General features: G+C 44.2%; 1 protein-coding gene across 1 annotated transcript in view; it reads right to left on the bottom strand.

The window, feature by feature from the left end:
- The window catches only part of MCM9 (minichromosome maintenance 9 homologous recombination repair factor), a 75,747-nt gene extending 52,525 nt beyond the window's left edge, over positions 1 to 23,222 (bottom strand). Inside the window, exons 1-6 of the mRNA XM_083176805.1 lie at positions 22,918 to 23,222; positions 14,258 to 14,585; positions 12,693 to 13,006; positions 11,406 to 11,487; positions 9,463 to 9,663; positions 5,346 to 5,471 (exon numbers count right to left, since the gene is read on the bottom strand). Of these exons, the coding sequence (XP_083032931.1) occupies positions 5,346 to 5,471; positions 9,463 to 9,663; positions 11,406 to 11,487; positions 12,693 to 13,006; positions 14,258 to 14,567 (1,033 nt within the window). The 5' untranslated portion in view covers positions 14,568 to 14,585; positions 22,918 to 23,222. The remainder of the gene's footprint in view (positions 1 to 5,345; positions 5,472 to 9,462; positions 9,664 to 11,405; positions 11,488 to 12,692; positions 13,007 to 14,257; positions 14,586 to 22,917) is intronic.
- Positions 23,223 to 23,533: the final 311 nt, after the last annotated feature.

Here is a 23,533-nt window from a genome sequence, read left to right as displayed (position 1 = left end):
TCCCCGTTGTCTTCCGGGCCTCCAAGATAAAGCATCATGTACGGAGGCACTCAGGTAAAAAAATGTACTGGACACAGTTGCTGGATTTAAGCAATGAAAGGCCCTTTCATTGTGGTGATCATACCTGGAGGTACAGATATTCATCTATAATATTGGTGTAGGTAATAAGTCCAACCAGGGAAAGGTGTGATAGACGAGTTCAATGTCTATATTTATATCAGTCATAAGGCACATTATCTTTTTAAGAGCTTATTTCCAAGAGCTCATTACTGAAAACTAAGAGGGAGTTAGGAGTAAGAAAACCACTATTCCCCTAAAGAAAAAATAAATACTTCAATCCCACTGGAAATGTCTGGAGAATATATAGTGAAAGGTTTTAATTCTGTTCACCTGATGAGGTCTGTCTATAGCTGGGGTAGCCAACCCTAGTCCTCGAGAGCTACCAACAGTGCATGTTTTGCAGGTCTCCTCACAGAATCACAAGTGAGCTAATTAGCTCCATCTGTCTATCTTTTAAAATGTGTCAGTGATTAATGAGTGCAGCTGTGCAGCAGCTAGGTTGTCTAGAAAATGTGAACTGTTGGTAGCTCTCGAGGGCTAGGGTTGGCTACCACTGGTCTAGACGAAACAAGTTGGGATGTTTCTTTTGCTGTTTTGCCTGTGACAATTAATTGAAGGATCAAATCAACAAATATTGAAGAACTTCTCTCTTTGCTTCAATGAAATCAGATCATTGTATATGGACATTTAAATATAAGTTAAGGCGCCATAACACTATTGGGTATCATATTGTGGTTATTGGTTTCACGAAGCCTCAGGGGAACTAGTGGTAAGACGGCCAATCCTTAAGTGCTCTGAAAAGTTATTATCACTGATCATGCTCATTTCATTAAGCTTTCAATACAGGATATACAGTTAGATCCATAAATATTGGGACATTGACACAATTCTCATATTTTGGGCTCTATACACAACCTAACAAGATGTGCTTTAACTGCAGACTTTCAGCTTTAATTTAAGGGTATTTACATCCAAATCAGGTGAACAGTTTCTTTGTGCGCCTCCGTCTTCCTGCCGCAATGCCCAGCACTCCCGTTACGTGCTAATCAACAGGGACGCTGGATGGCTACAGCAATAACTTCGCAACCTAATGTCAGCAGCTACATGCAGCATTACGATTGCATGTAATCTTCTATCACGGTGACCATTCCACTCTAGCGTCCCCTACTGGCCATACTTGCTGTTATACATTAGTCAGCCCATCTGTACCCTCCCGGTCACAGAAATTCTAAACTATTTCTGTGGATAAACGGTACAATCCTGTTGATTCTCTGTGTTTCTAAAGGACTCCCAGATTTGTCTGGACCTTGCTTTGTTTTTGTTATTATTTTTGTTTATTCCTTTGTCTGAATTTTACTATTATTTTTCCTGCAGCTGCCTGCAAGTATATTCCCACTGCACCATATCCAACAGCATTGACTTGCACAATGCCTCTGGTGCTGACCTAGGCCCTACTCTGGCAATTAACCCTCTGCACAACATCCCTCATTGGCTATCAGTCAGTTGTTTATTACTCCAGCCAATTATCCTGTGGTCTGCAGCAAACTGTATAAGCTCCTACTGCTTGAGGTTTTTAGTGTTCATATTACACTAACAGAACAGGTGGCTGTTGTAGGCTGCAGACCCTTTTTGGTTCTCTAGGGATGCTTGAGTTCCATAACAGCCCAACAAATTTGTAACCTCTCTTAACAGTTTGTAAAGTATCTCATGATCTTAAGGTATTTTAATTTAGCATAGAATATGATTAATTAACTAATAAAAGCTTTAACCCCTTCCTGACACAGCCAGTTTTTGCGTTCCTGACAGAGCCATTTTTTTCAAATCTGACATGTTTCACTTAAGTGGAGATAACTTTTTTTTGCTTTTACTTATCCCAGTGATTTTGAGATTGTTTTCTCGTGACACATTGTACTTCAAGTTAGTGGTAAATTTGGGTCGATACAGTCTGTGTTTTTTTGTGAAAAATACCAAAATGTCGTGAAAAAATGGAAAATTTTGCAATTTGCAAAATGTCACATTTTCTGCTTGTGAGACAAATAAACATACCACTCAAAAAAAGTTAATAACTAACAAAGACCATATGTCTACTTTATGTTGCAATCATTATTTCAACCTCCTTTTCATTTTTTTGGACACTAGGAGGCTTCAAATATGAATAGCAAATTCTCAAATTTTCAAGAAAATTTCAAACACTGATTTTTTTAGGGACCAGTTCAGTTCTGATGTGACTTTGAGGGACTTGTATGTGAGACACCCCCATAAATGATGCCATTTCAAAAACTGCACCCCTCACAGTATTCAAAACAGCATTTTGGAAGTTTGTTAACCCTTTATGTGTTTCACAGGAATTAAAACAAAGTGTAGGTGAAATTTCAAAATTTCTTTTTTTTTGCAGAGTTTCAATTTTAATACATTTTTCTAACGAATACAGTAGATTTTACTAGAGAAATGTGACTAAAAATTGATTCCCCCAATTCTTTTGTTTTCATAAATATCCTATATGTGGCCCTAGTGTGCACGTTGACCAAACCACAGGCTTCATAATAGAAGGAGCACCTACTTGATTTTGGAGCCTCCTTTTATGAGATTTTTTTTTAGGCACCATGTAGGTTTCTAGGCACCATAAGTGCTAAAAGTTAGGAACCTCCCCCACAAGTCACCCCATTTTGCAAACTACACCCTTCAGGGAATTCATTTAGGGGTATAGTGTACATTTCAAACCCCCAGGGGTTTCACCAATTTTGATACAACTGGGCTGTGAAAATGAAAAAATTTAATTTTTCATTTTCACAGCTCAGTTGTATAAAAATTGGTGAAACCCCTGGGGGTTTGAAATGTACACTATACCCCCTGATGAATTCCCTGAAGGGTGTAGTTTGCAAAATGGGGTCACTTGTGGGGGGGTTCCACTGTATGGGTGCTTCAGGGGTCATTCAACCAGAATCTGTGCTGCAAAATCCAAAAATCACTCCTTCCCTTCTGAGTCCTGCCATGCACCCAACTGGTATTTTTTGGTCACATGTGAGGCATTGCCATACTCGGGAGAAATTGGGGCACAGATTTTGGGGTGCTTTGTCTCCTTCATTCCTTGTGAAAAATGAAGGAGACAAAGCACCCCAAAATCTGTGCCCCAATTTCTCCCGAGTACGGCAATGCCTCATATGTGACCCAAAAATACCATTTGGGTGCATGGCAGGACTCAGAAGGGAAGGAGTGATTTTTGGTGGTGGAATGAATGGTGGGTGCTATGTCGCATTAGCAAGACCCCCGAAGCACCAATACAGTGGAACCCCCCCACATGTGACCCCATTTTGCTCACCAGCTTTGGGAGGGGGGCTGGCGCTGCGGCTGGTGGGGGGGTGGGAGGGGCGCTGGCGCTGCGGCAGCCGGGTGGGTGGGAGGGGGGGCTGCCGGGTGGGAGGGGGCTGGCGATCGGTGGTGATCGGTGCTGTACTTAACAGCACCGATCACTATATATATATATATATGGCTATTTTTGTGCAGGCTCCAGCAGGAACTGAGGCCCTTATCCTAGTTCACTCTTTCAGACAAAATATTTCTTAGATGGACAAAACCATGTGCACTGCAGGTGAGGCAGGTGTAAAACCCCACCCAAATCCAATTATCTCTGCACAAGTAACACCTGCCTCACCTGCAGTGCACATGGTTTTGTCCATCTAAGAAATATTTTGTCTGAAAGAGTGAACTAGGATAAGGGCCTCAGTTCCTGCTGGAGCCTGCACAAAAATAGCCCTGTGTATGTGTATGTGTATATATATATATATATATGAGTTCATATAAATAAATTTAAACAAAAATCAAAGATTTAAGCAGCTGTGCTGCTGCTGGCGGGGGGGGGTGGGAGGGGGGCTGGCGCTGCGGCTGCTGGCTGGGTGGGAGGCTGCCGGGTGGGAGGGCGGGCTGCCGCTCGGTGGTGATCGGTGCTGTACTTAACAGCACCGATCACCACCGATCTCTGTGTTACCGAGCGGCTTAGCCGCCGGTAACACAGAAAACGCTGCAATTGGCTGTTCACTTTTGAACAGCCAATCGCAGCGATCGCCGACCGGGGGGGGCCGAAGTACATCCCGGCCATGACGTATATATACGTCAAATGTCGGGAAGGGGTTAAGAAATACTCATTAAAAATAGCTGGGATACTTCATAATGTTGTACATATAAAGAGTGTTGCAGCAGTGTACTAGCAGAAAGCAAATGGCCTTAAATTGAAACACAAAAATAGGTCTGCTAGTATTGAAAAGTGTAATTGTATTTCATTTAGAGGTCTGCTCTTATTATTATTATTATAATTTTATTTATAAGTCGCCACAAGTGTTTCGCAGCGCCGTACAAAGGAACAATACAGGGAGACAAAACTTGGCATAACATTGAATAAATAACAAAAATACAGTACAAATAAAGAGCACCACAGTTCAATACACATTACAGCTTAAATGTAAGTGCAAGTGTGGCTGCCATCTTCTATATGCTATGCACAAAGGGCCAAATTCCAAGTCGCACATAATCTTGTAGGAATTATGAATGCCTACAACGATCCCATAGTTTGTGACTATGAGCCTATATTCTGCATCATAAGCATCCAAGTGATTGCACCACTTACACATAGGAACTTATTCTGCTACGTTCGCACGGGGCCAATGATTATGCATTGCGCATGCACTTGGTGTGTGTGTGAACGTACACGCATATGTAAGGTTGCTCACAGCATGATGTAAATATTGTTCACCTGGTCGCCGACCATTGAAAGATGTGTGAGGGTCCCAGTGGCATGCAAATGGATGTTTATGTAAAACATCCATTCGCAGCCAGTGTGAACATACGCGCCTTACGAATGGTGGGCCCGCGCAAGCTAATGAACCAGTATCCCCCCCTATACTCCATGCTTGGTGCACAAGATGCACATGAAAATGGCTTATTGTTAAACTCAAAATCAGTCAGAACCCTGGCTGCATGTCCACAAGATGATTGTGTTATGTGGTTAATGCCCAGAAAGGCCCACTCAGCTGTCAGTGAGAAGGGTGAGAAGGGTTGGAGATGCTTCAGACATGTATCAATGCTAAATTGTGTATGTTGCACAGAACGTTATAACAAAAATAATGAGACCACAATTACCTTAAATGACTGTAGAGCTTTTGAACCTTCCAAATGAGATTGGTTATTATGAATGTGTTTGCTACACAGTAAATAAACTTACGTACCTGGGTTATTCGATACATATTTATTTTCATACAGATATTAAGATATACATTTTTATAAATACATACCTCTCACTCTGGTTCCAACAGAATCAATTCTCTGTACTCCTCCAGCCAATACCATGGCTACTGCCAGCTTTACCACAAACATGCCAAACACCTGAGGGCAAAGGCTGGCTAGGATCTCATTTCGGCCTGTTAACCAAAAAAATATTTATTCTAGGATCATTTCAAGATGAGACACAGATACGTCGTACACACTAGGCAGAATTCTGCCAGACATTTCTGCAAAGAACAGCGTTATCACTAGCCAAGGTAGAGGTCTTGTGTAATTACATTCAGAGACCAATGCAGGGTTGACAGATTCTAAATCACGACACGTGTTCTCCTCTATTCGCATAAATATCAATGTTAATACATGTAAAAGATTAAAGGTTGTCCCCAGTACTGGCTCCCGCTCCCGATGTGGATGTTGTGCTGATTTTCAGGAGTGTATTTGGTGGTATCTGATGGATAATTATGGATTTCGGCGGACACTGGACACCAGACCCGGGGACCTACCTAGGGGCTCAAGATAGGAAAGTATCAGTATGTGTGGGCTTTGGATGTAATAAAGCTTTATTTTTCTTGGGTGTCAGTTTGTGTTTAACTATTTCTATTACTGTGGAACTAAGTTCCAGCGGGCCCTTTAATACTCTGCATGCTGGGACTTGTGGTTCTCCAAGTACCAGCATGCGGGGGAGGCTTGCTGGAACTCCTAGTTCCACAGTATTAGACCATGGTTTCTCATTCAATTTTTTACACAAAGATCAGCCTGGTACCCAACGCCCAGGGGTACGGGGGACAGTACCAAGCTTCAGCCTGGGCAGGTAAGTTCTGGAAGGGGACCCCTTCATTGGGGGGGTCCCCACTCCCCCAGGACCCCTGCACAGGCTGACTGGTAGGTAGGGATGAATGCTTTGGCCAGGGGGGACTTGTACAAAAAGTCTCCCCCCCGGCTGTGGCATTACCCTGCTGGCTGGTTGGGCCTGGTTTTTAAAATATGGGCGACCCCTATTAATTTTTCCCCCCGTATTTTGGGAACCAGACCCGGCCCTGGAGCTGGTTTAAAAAAAAACAAAAAAAAAAAACAGTTTTTAAAACCAGCATCGGCTTTTTGAGCTTGGTGCTGGTTATGGCCGTGAGGGGGGACCCCACACAGTTTTGTTTTTTTTACACACTGCAGCCTGCACGGATCTGACTGATCCATGCAGACTGCCTATGCAAATTCATATTTGCGGCCGTATATGTAGCCGCTAATACGTATTGATACGAATGAATACACCATTGGGGATTACAAAGCAGTCGTATTTGACTGCTTTGTAAATTCCCCTCTGGAATATGAATTTGCATACAGCTAAAACAGCCGTAGTCATTACTATTAAGAATACGAATATGAAAAATCGTATTCTTAGTAAATTTCCCCCCATGGGTCAACTACGCAACATCCAGGGTCAGAGGCTTGATGTGAAAGGGGTAAAGTCACATCACTGCCGGGAGGGGTGAGATATACCAACATGGTGACATTTATATCAATATGAGTCTTAAGCCCCATACACACTGGAATGGGATCATTCGTCAGACTGCATTTAGGTCTACAAGCATTAGGTCGACACCATTAGGTCGACTTTCATTTAGGTCGACCTGACTGAAGGTCGACATAGGTTAGGTCGACAGGGTCATTAGGTCAACAGTGGAAAAGTTGACATGGTTTTTTTTTTTCTTTTTAAATTTTCATTTTTTTCCAAGCGTCGACACAGTCAACATAGCACCGCTGCGCTCGCCATGCTTCGGGCACACTATTTTATTCTCCCACCATGCCCTAGTGGTGGAAGATTCTAGAGGGAGGAAGATTCAGGAGAAATTTGAGGAAGAATTACTTCACAGAAAGAGTAGTAGATAAGTGGAATAGCCTCCCATCAGAGGTGGTAGAGGCAAATACAGTAGTACAAGTTAAACATGCTTGGGATAATCATATTGATACCCTTACAAAAAAATAAGGATCAAATATGGTATGAGGTAACATGTTTAAAAAAAGGGGCAGACTAGATGGGCCAAGTGGTTCTTATCTGCCGTCAAATTCTATGTTTCTATGTTAGTCGATGGTAGGGCATGAAATACCACCTGTCGGCACATGTCGACTCATAAAACAGTCAAATGACCCCATGTCGACTTTTTGCCTGTCGACCTTCCCCATGTCGACCTAATGACCCTGTCGACCTAATGACCCTGTCAACCTTATAAAAGTCGACCTAATGACCCTGTCGAACTTAGTCATGTCGACTTTAATGCAGGTCAACCTTAATGCTTGTAGACCTAAATGCTGTAGACAACATGACCGTATCCCTACACACTATAGTGTTCCTTTAAGCACCCTACACCTTTCAAAGCTTGTGCAGTTCCTCTTTCCTGACTAGGGTGTCACTGTGTTTTGGTGCTTCTAATACAGTATGGTTGGTAAATCAGCACTGGGATACAGACCAGGCTGTGGTAGAAGCACAACAGCAGACAGTGACACCACAGGCAGGAAATGGATCTCTAAACAATAACAATAGATCTTTCATATAGTTTATTATGTATAATCAATATCGTTAACAATATGCGCTCTTGCGGGTCGAATGCATACCATTCACACTGTGTATGCATGAGGGAAAATAGCCACTGAACAAGCATATGGATCGAAAACACACTGTAACCAGTATGACGGACAGGAAAAAACGCAGAGTTGCCCAGATGTTTTTGGGGAGGGCCTTGGACGTCAGCGATGACCACGTCCAGCCTATCTCAGTCAAAGATTAGTGGCCACCTCAGACCTACACACATCTGCTCAGGCGCAAATTCTCTTTGCTGTTTCAGGCTTTGCATATGGTTAGCGACCCATTTGCAATTTTGCACAAGGTGTTTTTTTTTAAGACCAGGCGGCGGCTTTCCCCTTGCAAACTCCCTGATTAGCAATCCATGCTGAATTAGGCCTTTGGTTTGCTATTGTGTGACACCAGGGCAGTGAATTACAGTCACATGTAAAGTACAGAAAGGTCATGGTGAGGACACAATCACGATTATAATGGTCGCTGAAAGGTGTTAAGTGCAGTCACCTGATGTAACACGGATGATGGGTCTGTGTAATTGGTCGCATATGATGATAAGCATACCTATTTATGAAAAACAGCTACAACATGGTTTTAACTGATTTTACACTGCAGGACACACTTGTTTCATACAAAGTATTTTCAGTTGGGGATGGAAAAGCCACACATACATATAGGCATATTTTACAGTCTCCAATCCATTTGGTTTGTTATCTGCTTTAGCAGGGTATTCACTGTAATGTGTTTCCATCGTGTTATAGCAATTTCAGAAGTCACTAGCAGATTTATTAAGCTTGGAGAAGAGATAAACTGAAGATAAAGCAGAGAAAAGGTAAAAGGAAATAAAGCACCAGCCAATTAACTTCCAACTGTCTTTTTCAAAGACAGCTGATTGGCTGGTGCTTTATCTCCTTTTACCTTTTCTCAGCTTTATCTCCAGTTTATCTCTTCTCCAAGCTTAATAAATCTGCCCCAGTGAAACCAGACCACAGACCCCAGCCACATTATTTTCAGATACAACAAGTGGGGTGAGTCCCATCTCAAGACTGGAGTATGCACCACATACATGTTGCAACATTTGTGTGGGCACATTTTAGGAAACAAAAAGTGTCTAAATGATGGGCGAAGAAAAACCTTCTCCCTCAAATGCAATTTGTTTTCTGGACTTCAATCTTTACTTTTGATCTAATCTCCAACCCAATAGTATACATTGTACAGGAAGGATCATGACTAGCAAAACAGGAAAGCAGCACAAGTATGAGCAGATACCAGTCCTCTCTTGCGTTAGAAGAGGCACATCAGAAGTGACTGTGATTAAAGTGTTTGTAATATTTCTGCATTATAAAACATTAGATATGGACATTCCTTTAAACTTCAAATACAAATGTAAACAGAGATTAGGTCAATGGAAGCATCTGATTGGTTGCCTATAGCAACATCCCATGTGAAATAGAACTCCCATCTTACTAAATTTCCCCCAGCATGTGCAGATTTACCTATACTCTTCCCAAGAATGAACAGATATAAATGATCATCTAGCCATTATATGTTGGACTTACCTGCTAAGGGATTGTTCTTAAACCTTTCCCAGAATTCTTCATATTCTTTTCTCACTTCTTCATTTATGACTACGCCACAAGGCTGCTCATTATTCACAGCGATGTAGTTGGCCTTTAGGACTAGCTCAAGGTCGCAACGTGTGTCCACATAAAGGGGCTTCCACCGCTGCATAACAACCCCATACACTGTAACATCATCCCCTGATAATAAACAAGCAAATGAAGAATAATGTCACTCGTTTAATGTACAAAGCAGCAGATATTTAGATTTTACACAGTGCACAATGTATTTGACTGACAAAAGCAATTCAATGGAAAATTTTACATATTCTTTAAATTCAATTCTGAATTAGTCAAGGTATGCTGCATGGTATTAAAAAGCATCTTGTTTTGATTTGGATTTAATGGAACTTTTAATGTAATACCACAATCTATATGATGAACCCTTATGGGGTGTACACACGCTTCTAGAATCTAAATCAAATAGAAATCGAACAGTGTTTAGCGGAATACGATGCTGATTCAATCCCGATTCGCGGCCCCAGGGATGAAAGCAGAAACTTTCCCTCATGTTCGATGCCGGCACCCGCTGGTTGTCGATCGTGAATCGGTAACAATGGCCACCGCATAGACGTGTGTGTGTGTGTGTGTGTCTACCTACCAGATCTCTAGTAATGGTTATGTACCCAACCCTTTTCAAGTTGAAAGAGACAGGAGTCTTATTGGTACTTGTTTCCTAGATCGGCCACAATCGCGGGCATCGTGTACCTTAAAGTTAAGGTACACGATGCCCGCGATGGACCCGATTTCCTTTGAAATCAGGTCTATTTTGCCGGCAAAGGCAAAATCGGGGGCATCTCGTCTGTCGTGTGCATTAACATGGCCCCCGACGTGACAGACGCGATTTTGCCATAGGCTTCAATGTTAAAATATTTTTAACATTGAAATCGGGAGCATCGCGTCGGTCTTGTGCCATTATAATGGCACAAGATGAGATGGACTTGATTAAGTCCATCTCACATAGGAAAAAATGTGAAATGGGCCAATATGACCCATTTCACATTGTATATGGCCCTGTCGTCACCCCACGATTGACGCCAACCCGCAGCGTGGCGAGCGCAGCGAGCCCCGCAAGGGGATGCGTATACCTGTGAAGTTATATGCGTCCGCTCGCCACACTTTATATTCTCAACTCCACACCGACATGGATAGTAGGGGTATGAAAAGGTCGGAGGACGCACACCACCGCCGCTCGCCACGCTTCGGGTTGGCGTCAATCGTGGGGTGGCGTTGAGGGGGTAAAATTGGGGGTCTGGGGAATAGTTTACATTGAATCCAATGTAAAATAGGGTCCCAGGGACCCTATTCACATTTGATTCAATGTAAAAATCGGGTCGATCGCATCGCATGTGATTTGGTCGCATGCGATGCGACCGACGCAATTTTTCCGACACGATCACCCCGATGCAAATCGGTGTGGCCGTGCTAGGAAACAAGTACCGTCTTATTATTTCTGCTGGCTTTGGACCCCCTTTGTTTGCTTTCATGTTAACTGTGCTTTTCATAGTATTCAGATGGATCAGCAGAGGGTAATGTCAGCTATAGCATCTTTCTGCATTGCTGTGCAAGGGATCTGACACAGATCTTTTCCATTGTGCCCTGCGGCTGCCAGTGTCGCTCTGCACAGTCCCTCATCAGGAGAGCTGCTCTTTGCGTTACTAATTGCATATGTTAAATTGCGTAATTTTTATTGAAATTTTGTGTAGTACATATGCGATTAGGGGCAGCTCCTGCATGTACAACAAGTGATTGGTACATTCCACCCAGAATGTGGCTGGATCAGTAAAACAAAATTCTCACTAAAACATTTTTTTTCCCCATGAACTTTAAAAGCTTGTTATATGCAATAATTACTTTGGCAGAATGGAAAAGTGGTGTCTTACCTGACTTACAGCTGTCAACAAGGTCATCTTCCAAAACCACTACCATAGATCGAGGGATACTGCCCACGGACAATCTCTGGACCTAAACGAAATGTTATGACAGTCAATATTTGTGTACAATTCCCCAGATGTGAAAATCTTAAGCCCCATATAGACGGGGCAACGGGGGAACCGTTGCTGAGCGATGTGCTTAAGCATGGATCGCTGCACACCTGCAAAATGCTACAATCTTAACAGGAAAGACAGTGCATGCACTACCTCTGCGGGCAATGGGGACACGCGGGACCATGCATCGCCATCGCTATGGGGCATACACACAGAGCAATCAGTGCTCAATTTCTAAGCAATCTAGTCAAATCGCTTAGAAATGTGGCTGAAATTGCCCTGGGTGTATGCCCCTTTACATGGAATAGTGGGTGTCATAGTGAAGAACTGCTAGTCAGGATGAAGCACTATATCTACAAAGCATGTACATACTTCTTCACTCTTCAGCAATGTGAGTAGAATTACCATAGAATGTCAACCCTTTGCTCTACCGGCACTGCGGGTGCATGGGCTGACACTATAGGCATCCAGCACCTACCTAATGATAGGACTATGCCTATACAAAATCACTAATCAGAAGACCACAGCTTCCAGACACATCCTGATAAGTTATTTCACACTGCCCTCACCCTTCATTCTGCAGTCTAACCCTGCCATCCAAACCCCCCGCAGCCTAGGACTCAATCTAGTCCGGCCGGGTCAACATTAAACTGCATGTTCAGACAACAGAGGGTGTTGATTTCAACCTGCGGGAGCGAGCATCATTATCGATCTAGTGCGCACATAGTGTTCATTCTAGCACCCTGCACCTTTCAAAAACCCATGCAGTTTCTCTTCCCTGCCTAGGGTGTTGCTGTCTGCTGTGGTGTTTCTAGCACAGGCCTGGTTTGCATATCAGTCCTAATATACAGACCACACTGTACTAGAAGCACTACAGCAGGCAATGACACCCCAGGCAGAGAAGAGGAACTGCATGGGTTTTCAAAGATGGTGGGTGCTAGAATGAGCACTACGTACAAAGTAGATGATATGCACTAATATATATATATATATATATATATATATATATATATATAAATATCGTGCATATCGTTAACAAAATACTGTACCCTTTAGTGTGTATGCACCTTAAATATAAACATGAGCTTCAGGCACATACATTACTTAAAAACATAACATGTACTATGTATTTAGGCATTTCTTGTACAACCATGGTTTTTCTATATCCCTTTTAGCAATCACCTGCTCCTGTATTTTGATCTCCTGGTAATCCCTGCAGCTAGCTGGAGATGACATATCAGAGAGGCAGGTAAATTTGTTAGAGTTGCAACCTTCTTCGTTGGTGCAAGCAACAGGAGGCGAGAACGAGTAAAACTGCTCAAAGTCCGCTTTCACGACGAGGACGTGTTTGCACTTATTGCACATAAAGTCCTGCTCATACTCCAGTACTTTCACTAGGCTGGTGCGGATAACTGTGCCGGTGACTGACAGGAAGTGCCCCACATCTCTGGTCCGGGGAATGTGCTCACGCGCTAGTTCTGGACAGACTGGCAAACCTGCAAGTATGGGTATAAACATTGTTGATAATATAACAAGAACAGGTCTGACTAATTCCTTTTATTGTAACATGTTCTGTAATAATAATAATTATATATATATATATTTTTTATAGTCATAGATTGTCTAGAAATACTATTTGAATTCACTTCTGGTTGTACTGTAATCTTAAATGGTAGAAATACATTTTATCTTTATATTAAACTCAGTAAAATATCAGTCATGAAAGTTTAAATTCCGTCCGCTTGCAAGCTATTGAAATGTTGGGCTCCCTCTTCCGCATCTTGCGAACCCTTCTTTTCAATATGACTTCTTTCACAATGAGATGGAAAACTAGACATGTTTTGATCTTTACATACTTCTCTTCGCAACAGTAAGGGCTGCTGGGACACTTGATTGCTTAGACCAGGCATGTCCAAAGTCAGGCCCGGGGGCCAATTGTGGCCCGTGCTGTCATTTCAAGCGGCCCGCAGCCTCCAGCTGGAAGCGGGCAGAGCATCTGAAGTGGGAAGCACAGGACACTAAAGGTGGGGCCCCGGCAAGCGCACCTTTACCTTGCTGTCTGCTGCAGTGAAGAGGTGCCGGCCACCAGAGTCAGATGTGTTTGGCGTCCCACACCTGCTGCTGCAATCGTATATCACCCTACTCCACAATCACAGTGACAGCAGTGTGTGGGGAGGGGGGGGGCAGTAAGGGGGAAGCTTGCTCCCGTAACATGCAGAGCGGAGGAGGGCAGCAGCGGGAGCCCAAGCATCTCCTGTCCTTGCAGTTCCTGCTTTGCCTCTGTCCTCTGGCTTACACAAGGGGCTGGGAAACATACAGAGAAGGGAGGGGGCAAAGTGGGGGACATACAGTGAAGGAGGGTCAGGCTGGGGGACATACAGTGAATGGGGGCAGAGTGGGGTACATAGTGAATGGGAGTCATACAGTGAAGGAGGGTCAGGCTTGGGGACATACAATGAATGGAGGCACTGATGGACATTTAGAGAAGGGGGGACAGGCTGGGAGACAGAGTGAATGGGTGCAGAGTGGAGAACATACAGTGAATGGGGGACATACAGTGAAGGAGGGGCAGGCTGGGGGGCATACAGTGAAGGGGCAGGCTGGGGGACATAGAGTGAATGGGGGCATTCTGATGGCGATTAATTATTCAAAGAATGTCAAGCTGAATGGTCGACCTCCACACATTTATACTTCACCAAATCTGGCCCTCGTCACAAAAAGTTTGGACATCCCTGGCTTAGACGTACCGGTTATTCTTGCATGCAGATTCTGCTTCATTATGTATTTCTCATTTTGCGTGGTGGACTGCACAAGGCTCATGGCTGCTCGACGCAAAGCATTATCAAAGACTGGCAAGACCTCATTGGGAAATGCATTGAAATAGTCTCCAATTTCCATGTTCGTTTCAAACAGTGTCATGGCATTCACAACCAAAGAGTAATGAGCATCTTCATCACTTTCCATAAGTATTTGAAAGATCTCTTTCTGGTGGTGTTCCAGTGTATAGGACTCAAACACCTGGCCCACCAGGGCTACTTGTTCTGGATACAAATACATGCTCACAATCCGATTGAGCTGAAAATAAGACAGAACACATACAGTTCATAACAGATTCATATATATGTGAATACTACAATTCATATTGTTCCACTACGTCGTCCAGGTGACAGGTGGCCAAAATGAGCAAAGAAAGAAATAGAAAAAACAGCTGCAAAAGCTAAAGAAATGGACAAACTAGTTTGATTTTTTTTTTTTAATGTTCCCTGATGAGAGGGACAGAGATCAGATCACACTAATAACAATATGGTTGATGATGGCAATATTTAATGAGCTTTACATTAAAAAGGTACAACTTACAAGATATACAGTATAAACCTAAAACGTTAAAGGAATCTCTGCCTATGGCAGCAACACAGTAGATGGTTATTGCTGACTTATTTAGAGCAATTGTTTATATGAGCCCCAAATATATATATATATATATATATATATATATATATATATATATATATATATATATATATATATATATATATATATATTTTTTTTTTTTTTTTTTATCTTCTTACAGAGAAGATAATCTACATTGACCATAAATAATATGCATTAGCCCTGGACCACCAACCCAGGGCAACCCTACAAGAGCCCAATGGCACCCAGTTGGGAGCCACTGCTATAAGAAAAGGCTTCAATGTCCTGAATTCCTGAAAAGACATTAGATGGTTATTTCTCTCAGCTTGCCAGTTTGTACATATTAAAGGGTTGATCCTATTACAGTGTTCACTCTAGGAGTGACAGCGGGCAGGGCGCTGGGGGGCGGACCGGGCACGCCGACATCACAGCTGGGGGCGTGCCCGTGCTGCCGCCGTCATGAAAGGGGCGTGCCCGGGCCGACGCCGTCATGAAAGGGGCGTGCCCGTGCTGCCGCCATCAAAGGAGGCGGGCCTGACCGCCACCATCCTCAAAGAGGGCGGGCCTGGCCCCTCCGAAGCCACTGTGCTGCTAGGGAAGCGCCGGGCATCGCCGTCTGCGGCGACGCTGGGCTTCCCCGTGAGGCTGTTTTAGCGGGGTGCTGCCAGAGGGGAAGGGCTCATTTTGCCCTTTAAAAATCGGGCAGGGCGCAACGCCCCGCTAAAACAGCCTAGCGGGAACACTATATTACTTGCGGATGATTCGCGAGTGTGAATCATCAAGACACGAGGGCACTTTACGGCGGACCTAATTTGCTTAAAAGTGCTCACACCTCCATAGGGGTGCGAGCACTTTTAAGTGAATTTGTGCCCTGCGAAGGGTACGAGTTAGGGTTAATTCAGGTGCTATTTTTAGAGTTAAACTCGCACCCTTCAGCGATAATAGCATCAATCCCTAAGGGTGGCCTCAGGAACACCTGTATGCCTGGATCATTACAATGAAAAACTGTTGCTGGGTGCATCCAACATTTGAAAAAGGTGTAGAAGAAGCACTTTCTTCAACAATTAGCAGTTTTTAAATTGAACCACATTCGCTTATTAAATTTATTGGGGTTATACAGACCTGATTGCTTTTCTGCTAATTTGCAGAAACCTGAGATGGCCGCCACCATGTCAGAGTGAAATCCCGCCATGTGCAAGGTTTGTGAAAATATCAAATACTTTTTCTAGTTTGTGCAGTCTATGCGTTAAGGTCCATACACACTGGGCGTTTTTGGCCAGCGTGTATGGATAACAATAATGGGGAAAATCGCTGGGCTGAAAAGTGCTCGGTGCATACACACTGAGCGGTTTTCGCCTGTCTTATCTCTCCATAGCAGGAGATGAGCGGCCAGCCAGCGAAGACGTGGGAGCGCATCAACGCCAACCGCTCATAGCTGCCCGGTGCACACTGAAAGCAGCTCAAGCGAGTAAACTGAGAGGCTTTCAGCTCAAAGTCACCCAGGCTGATCAGGACACACACCCTCCCTGAAACCACTTGGGCACATTCTCGTTTTTCCTGACACTCCCAGAAAACAACCGGGTGACACCCCCAAATGCTGGCTTCCTGTATATCAATTTGGGAATGGTTTGCGATTAAAATAAGACACTGCATTTTATCACTGGATGGACTTGCACATGATCCGTACGCAAGCGCAGTTGTTCAATAATCAGCCGGTCTGTGACTTTGCATCACAGCGATCAGGTCTGAATAACCCCCTATATATACACTTGTTTGCTGTATATTTGGACATGACTTTTAGACATGCAATATAGTAATAAAATATGGTCTACACATATTTTCAGTTATACTGTTAAAAGGAATCAACTCCTGTAGTATATGTTATCATCTAGGTCTAGTGTCCATGTGAAACACTGCCAGCGAGTGAAACTACATCTACAAGCTTTCAAAGGATTTCCTTTAAGCGGGCTTACTAGTAATTCAATATTTACTGATGAAAGTGGCACTTAAGCTGGGTAAACACTGGCCGATATATCGCTGGACCATTGGCTATTCAATGATGCTAAACACGCCCCTCTGACAGTGAAGTTCCCCACTTTTTTTTTATTTATTGTGAAGACCTCCACCCAGCTACTTATTGATGCCACCTGGCAGGAAAATTTTTCTGAGAATTTTCTGAGGAGAACACCTCGATGTGTTTGCAATTTTGTGTAGCTTGCGTTTCTAAACTATAAAGCAGGCATGTCCAACATTGGCCCTCCAGATGTTTTGAAACTACACATCCCAGCATGCTTTGCCACAGTTTTGCTATTAGAGCAGGGCTTGACAAATTCTTAAAAAATCTAGGAGCCAGGATGAAAGTGTAGGAGCCAGACAAACTAAAAATAGGGGCAGTGCGCGCCGAATGCACGAAAAATTTTACAACGCAATGCCTATTACACATGTCAGACACCCATTACGTTATTCCACATGCTATAATGCCCACTACACGTGCCATAATGCCCATTACACATTATGCCACACACTGTAATGCCCATGACACATTCTACAAAACAACGGCATGCCCATTACACATTAAGCCACACTGTAATGCCCATTACATATAATACCACATGCTTAGTACATATTATGTCACATAAGTGCAGCTTACCTACATGCTCATTGCCAGGGGTTGCATGCTTGATGCCAGGGGTCAAAATGCCAGGCAGGTACAGCTGGTGAAAATTCAGTTACAGGCAAACTCTCCCTCCTCCTAATAAAACACCCAGCCCCTCTACCTCCATCCCTGGCCACACACATGCCCCAGGTAATGCTCCTCCACAGTACCACTCCCTAATGCCTACCCACCCCCCCCAGTAGTGACACATCCATAATGTGCTCTGTGGTGGTCGGGCAAAGGGGGGAGGGAGCACCGGTGGCTGGGCAGAGGGGAGGGATGTCATGGAGGCTGGAGCTCACATGGCCGGGGCAGAGGGGGGGCTCGCACGGAGCTCACATGGCCTGGCGGAGGGGGGCTCTCACGGAGCTCACACTGCCTGGTGGAGGGGGGCTCTCACGGACGGAGCTCCTGCAATAATGCGGAAGGGGGACGGAGACGGAGCTCCAGCGCCGGGCCACGGTGGGGGGAGGGGGCCGGTCACGGAGCTCCCGCAGCAGGGTGTAAGGGGACATAACTCCGGCGGCCGGGCAGAGGCAGGGACGGAGCTGCTTGCGGTAAGCAGTCTCTCCCTGATGGGACCCGCGGCCGCCGCTCTTATACATTTTGACAAGGGCAGCGCATCCTCTTATACCAGCCTGTGCCTGACACGGGCTGGCCGGGGGGTCGGGGACCGCGCTGCGCTGGCATGACAGGACGGGTGGTCAGGCTGCCGATGACCAGATTCTGCTTCCTCCCTCCCTGCAAAATATCTGGTCGCCAGGAAGCAGAATCTGGTCGCCGTGGCGACCTGGCCCCCGGTATTTGTCAAGCCCTGTATTAGAGAATGCTAAAACTATTACAAAGCATGCTGGGATGTGTAGTTTCAAAACATCTGGAGGGCCAACGTTGGACATGCCTGCTATAAAGCATAGAGGGGAGGATATGGGGGGGGGTTAATTACGTGTCAGATTTTTCAACAGTAAAAAAAACTCGGTACTTTCAACATTTTTAGGTCCAAATTATATATTAAAGTCCCAGTTTTTGACTGTCAAATAATCCAGCAGTGTTAAAAAAAAAAAAAAACACACATAGGCAGGTATTCAATGCTGTTTGCGAGTGGTGACAGCGAGCAGGAAGTCCTGCTCGCTGTCACCACTCACCCTGACAGCATTCAACACACCCTCCGCATACGCCAATTCCCCCTCAATCCGTTTTTTGAGCGAGGGGGAATTGGCGGATGCGGCTCCAGAAGCAGCGAGACTCGCGGCTAAAAACTGCGAGTTTTCTGCAGTAGCCGCGGGTCTCGCTGTTTTGGGGAATTCTCGCCGTCCTGTGATGGCGAGGATTTCCCCAGAACGTTGAATACAGCGAGCGGCCGGTGCGGGGGTTAAACAGCGAGGATCGCTGGTTTTCAGCAATCCTCGCTGTTTAACCCCCTCGCTGGCCGCTTGCTGCAGCATTGAATACCCCCCCATAGATGGCCGCATTACTTACCAATTCATGTGTTTTTGTCGAAACTGTTTACAGCGCTCAATATTTTATATGATTTGCATCTTTTACAATGCTAATGCAATAACAAGGTACATGTACCTACTACACCACTAGTGGATTTATGTGCAAAAAAAGAGGTTAGAAAAAGGAAAGAAACTGGGGGCCAGCATGAACGAGTTCCACCATGCATCCTGTGAATTTACACTAGAACAGCTGCGAGGAAACAGCAAATCCTAAAGCTGGGTACACACTGAGCAGCTGCAATGTATAATTTTATAGTGTGCAAATTCTAAGGGTGCCCATACAGAGCCGACAGGCGGTATTTCATGCCCTACCATCCACTAGGGCGTGGTGGGAGAATAAAATAGTGTAGCGAGGGTATGCGGTGCATTTTAAACTGTGTCCATGTCGACTGTGTTGACATTCAGATAAAAAAAACAGTGAAAAACCCCATGTCTACCTTTTGACTGTCAACCTAGACAATGTCGAACTAATGACCTGTCGACCTTTTCATATGTCGACCTAGACCCATGTCGACCTAATGGTGTCTACCTAATGACTGTCGACCATAATGCTGTAATAGACCAAATGATCCCAACCCCATTTTAGTTAACTATATCAGCTGTGCAGGATCGATATAGGGCATACACACTGACCGATATCGTTCACTGATGTCACCCGCATAGTACTTGCAGTCGCCGCTGAGATTGAGCTGCATGTGGATGATATGCATATATCGTTAACGATATCATTAAGTAAATATTGCTCACCTTCACTCTTATACCCCCTTTTATACCAAAAACGCTGGGTCGCACCCGGGTTTTGGATCCCCGCTTCAAGGCGGGTGCGACCTGGCGTTTGCTCCCTTTTACACCGCTGCATCCCCAGCCGCCGCTTGGAGATGACGTCATCTCCAAGTGCCACCCCCCACTGCGTTGGGGGCAAGTCCAGCACTAAGGTAATCTGCTGGGCTGTCCCCAGCCCCCGTGCACCCCCCCAGCCCTGGTCCGGGAGGTGAATGGATGCCGCCCCCGTCCAACCTGCAGCCGCTGCCGTCCGCAGGTTGCACATCCCCCATTGATGTAAAGGTGAGCTGGGTCGGATGACCCGGGGTACCCATTTACACCGCCCTCTACCCAGGTCCTAGCCGTGTAAAGGGACACGGTGTGTCCCATTTACACCACCGCTGACCCGGGTCTGACCCGTCGAAGACCCTGGGTTTTGCGGTGGTGTAAATGGGGTATCATTTACTGCTTCATACATTTACCCCAATTTGAGAAATGTAATCAAACTCCTCACTGGGACAGGCCTGTTGCAGAAATGTCCCATCATGTTTTTATATAAATATGACCATAATTTCTGGTCAAAATGATAGGCAAAACCAGTGCTATTAGCTGGCAAACATAAAAAATGTGGGAAATCAGAAGCACAACTATACACCATCCCATTACTGATCCTCAGCATGACAGGTACAGTAGATGCAGTTTACTTAATTTTTCTTTCTACAAATGTATCAATTAAAAAAAAAAAAAAAAAAAAGGCTTCAAGTTCAGAAGATAGGCCCACCTGGATGACCATAGCTAAACAGCTCCATATCATTATTAAACTGGTTCAGAACATTAGGAAGTGTACCCTTGCAGACTGGCTTCACTCGATCCAGGTTACAGTTCCTATTAGATGTCCACATAGCTAGTGACCACCCAGGGGTCCCATGTTCTAAAATGGAGTAAAAAATGTATCCTAAGGGTGCAGAGAAAACATGCTAATATTATAGGGCACTGTGTTTCAATAAAGTTTGGGAACCACTGGTATAGGCCTGCACGGAACTATGGGCCTTATTTTGGTTCATTCTTTCTGACAAAATCCTTCTTAGATCGACAAAACCATGTGCACTGCAGGGGGGGCAGATGTAACGTGCAGAGAGAATTAGATTTGGGTGAGTAATTTTGTTTCTGTGCAGGGAAAATACTGACTGCTTTATTTTTACACTGCAATATAGATCTCACTTTGAAGTAAAACCCCACCCAAATCTAATTCTCTCTGCACATGTTACATCTGCCCCACCTGCAGTGCACATGGTTTTGCCCATCTAAGAAGGATTTTGTCAGAAAGAATGAACCAAAATAAGGCCCTATGTACTGTACTAGCACGCAGTGCAGCTGTATGCTTAGAGGGTATCCAGATGATAAGTTGACAACATATGGTCAACATGAACTAGGTCGACTTTGACAAAGGTCAACATTAGTTCTTCATTATTTTTTTCTTCTGTTTGACTTTTTTTATGCTTTATGATCCAAGTGAACTACAATTGGGAATGGTAAACTGCCCGAAGCATGTGAGGGTAGGTGCTACACTAGGGATGGCCATCAGTGCAGACACCATCGATGGTTGCAAAGAAATAGAGGAAAAGGACTCTCTCTTTTTTTGGGGCACTCTTTAATTCAGATTACTCATGGTAATCTATACATTCACTAAGTAATGTATAGACATGGCGTGGGTATTGGGTGGGATAACCACAGTCACACACTTGCCACTATGATAACAGATTATGCAGGTTAGATCTAGTGCACAATGTAATGGTTAGATCTAGTGCACAATCGATGGTTGCCATTGATGGCAATTCTGCACCCAGCTATCAATAGTGGCAAACTATTTGATGGATAACCATTAATAGTTTTAGCTATCTATGGTCATCGATTATGTTTGAATGGCGTGGACCAATCAGAACTTTGGGGCGGGACTTCCAGGTGTCAAGGGGTGGAGTTATACTCCATGATCCTTGCACCTTAAAAAAAATAAAATAAAACATAATTTCTCCTTTGCCATCGATGTAGGGAAACTATCTGGTACTCCCACATTGATGGCAAAAGTATTCGACATCGGCCACAAACCATCAATGATTTTAAATCATTGTTGGTCGATGGCTACACCAGCGATCCTCAAACTATTTTTCTTTGGGACCCCATCAAAAAATAAAAATAATGACAGGACCCTGGCAAGTTACTGCAGAAGGTCATCACATCACATGTGTAGTCGGCAGACAGCACATACATAGCAGCATTGTGGAGGCACAAAATGATGGCAGGACGGAGGAGTCTAAAGGTGCCCATACATTAGTAAGATTTATCTTCAGATCTGGTTGTTTGAACAAAAACATGGTTATGGATGAGTGACCGTTTGTCAGATTTCCAAGCAAATGGTCAACTGTCATTTGTTCTCATCCATAACCATGTTTTTGTTCCAACCAGCCATATCTGAAGATAAATCTGCGTGTGTATGGCCACCTTAAAGTAACAGACAATTCAACAAATTTAAACAGACTCCTTGAATCACTGACTAAGATTAGAAAATTCATCAGCCGGATGGTCAGCAACATGGAGTCGCAACCCGATGCTGAGGTCAGGAGTCACCCACAGTTTGAGAACCGCTGCGCTACACAAATTGGGGGTGCATGTCAACAAGTATCAACTTTGACACCCAAAAAATACGTAAAAACTCATGTCACCCTTTTCATGTGTATACCTTTATACTGTCGACTATTTGCTTATGTGGTCAACCTAGTGACTGCTGAGTGCTGACCCAGTTACAATACACTGTAAAGTGAGATTATTGTTGCCCACACCCCTGCACACGAGTGTCTCTCCTGCATGAAAAATGTCATTGTATTACACCATTGGTTGAACCTCGCAGTGACACACAACATGAAAACATTAGTTTAAGTGACTTGCATGCATACTAGCGCAGCCATGCACACCTTTCCCTCGCAGCATGGAAGCTACTTGGCTGTGACAAAAGAATTACATATAATGGAGTCTGTGGTGTTTGAGAGAGCACGGCAGCTGTACAGGTGACATGATCAGCACTTACCTGCCGCCCGCCGTAATGTCACTCATCGTGCTGGGCTGGGGAGCTGCTCACAGTCACACTGTGTATATTATGTATATGCCGCTAATACTACAGGCGCGCTGCTCTACTGCGCCTGCGCCTGCGCCTGCTACCTTCTGTCTGCGGTTCAAGCCTCACTTTCTCGCTCTTAGAATCTGCCATTTCTAAAGTTGGCAAAAACTTATGATAATTGACAGAACGAATACGGGTAAACAAAACTGAAAATATATTATTTTCAACATATGATTTGGATAATGCAATATAAACATTGATAGCAGAACGGATGGCTATAGCGTGTTTCTCACAAAACGCCAGTAATTTGTGCCCGTATCAAGCGTGGCGGAACGTGCTACAATTGAAAGAATCCGCCTCCAGGAATTCCTTGTTTAAAGTGGCACGTGTGTGGGTGGGACGAAAGGCGTTGTGGTGAATTTGATTGGCTCTGATCACCAGAATGATTGGCTAAACAGTTAGGTGTCACTGAAAATGTATTTCAATTTGTCAATTTTGTTTTCTTTTTTTTATTGTTACTTATTTTACTCTGTCACATTGTATTTTTATTGTATAATCTGACTACTTCTAATATTTAACAATGTAA

This window comes from Crinia signifera, chromosome 3, assembly GCF_055691185.1.
Source record: "Crinia signifera chromosome 3, ASM5569118v1, whole genome shotgun sequence".
Classification (NCBI taxonomy): Eukaryota; Metazoa; Chordata; class Amphibia; order Anura; family Myobatrachidae; genus Crinia; species Crinia signifera.
Note: the sequence above shows the minus strand (reverse complement) of the source record. Positions and strands in the feature narration are given on the sequence as shown.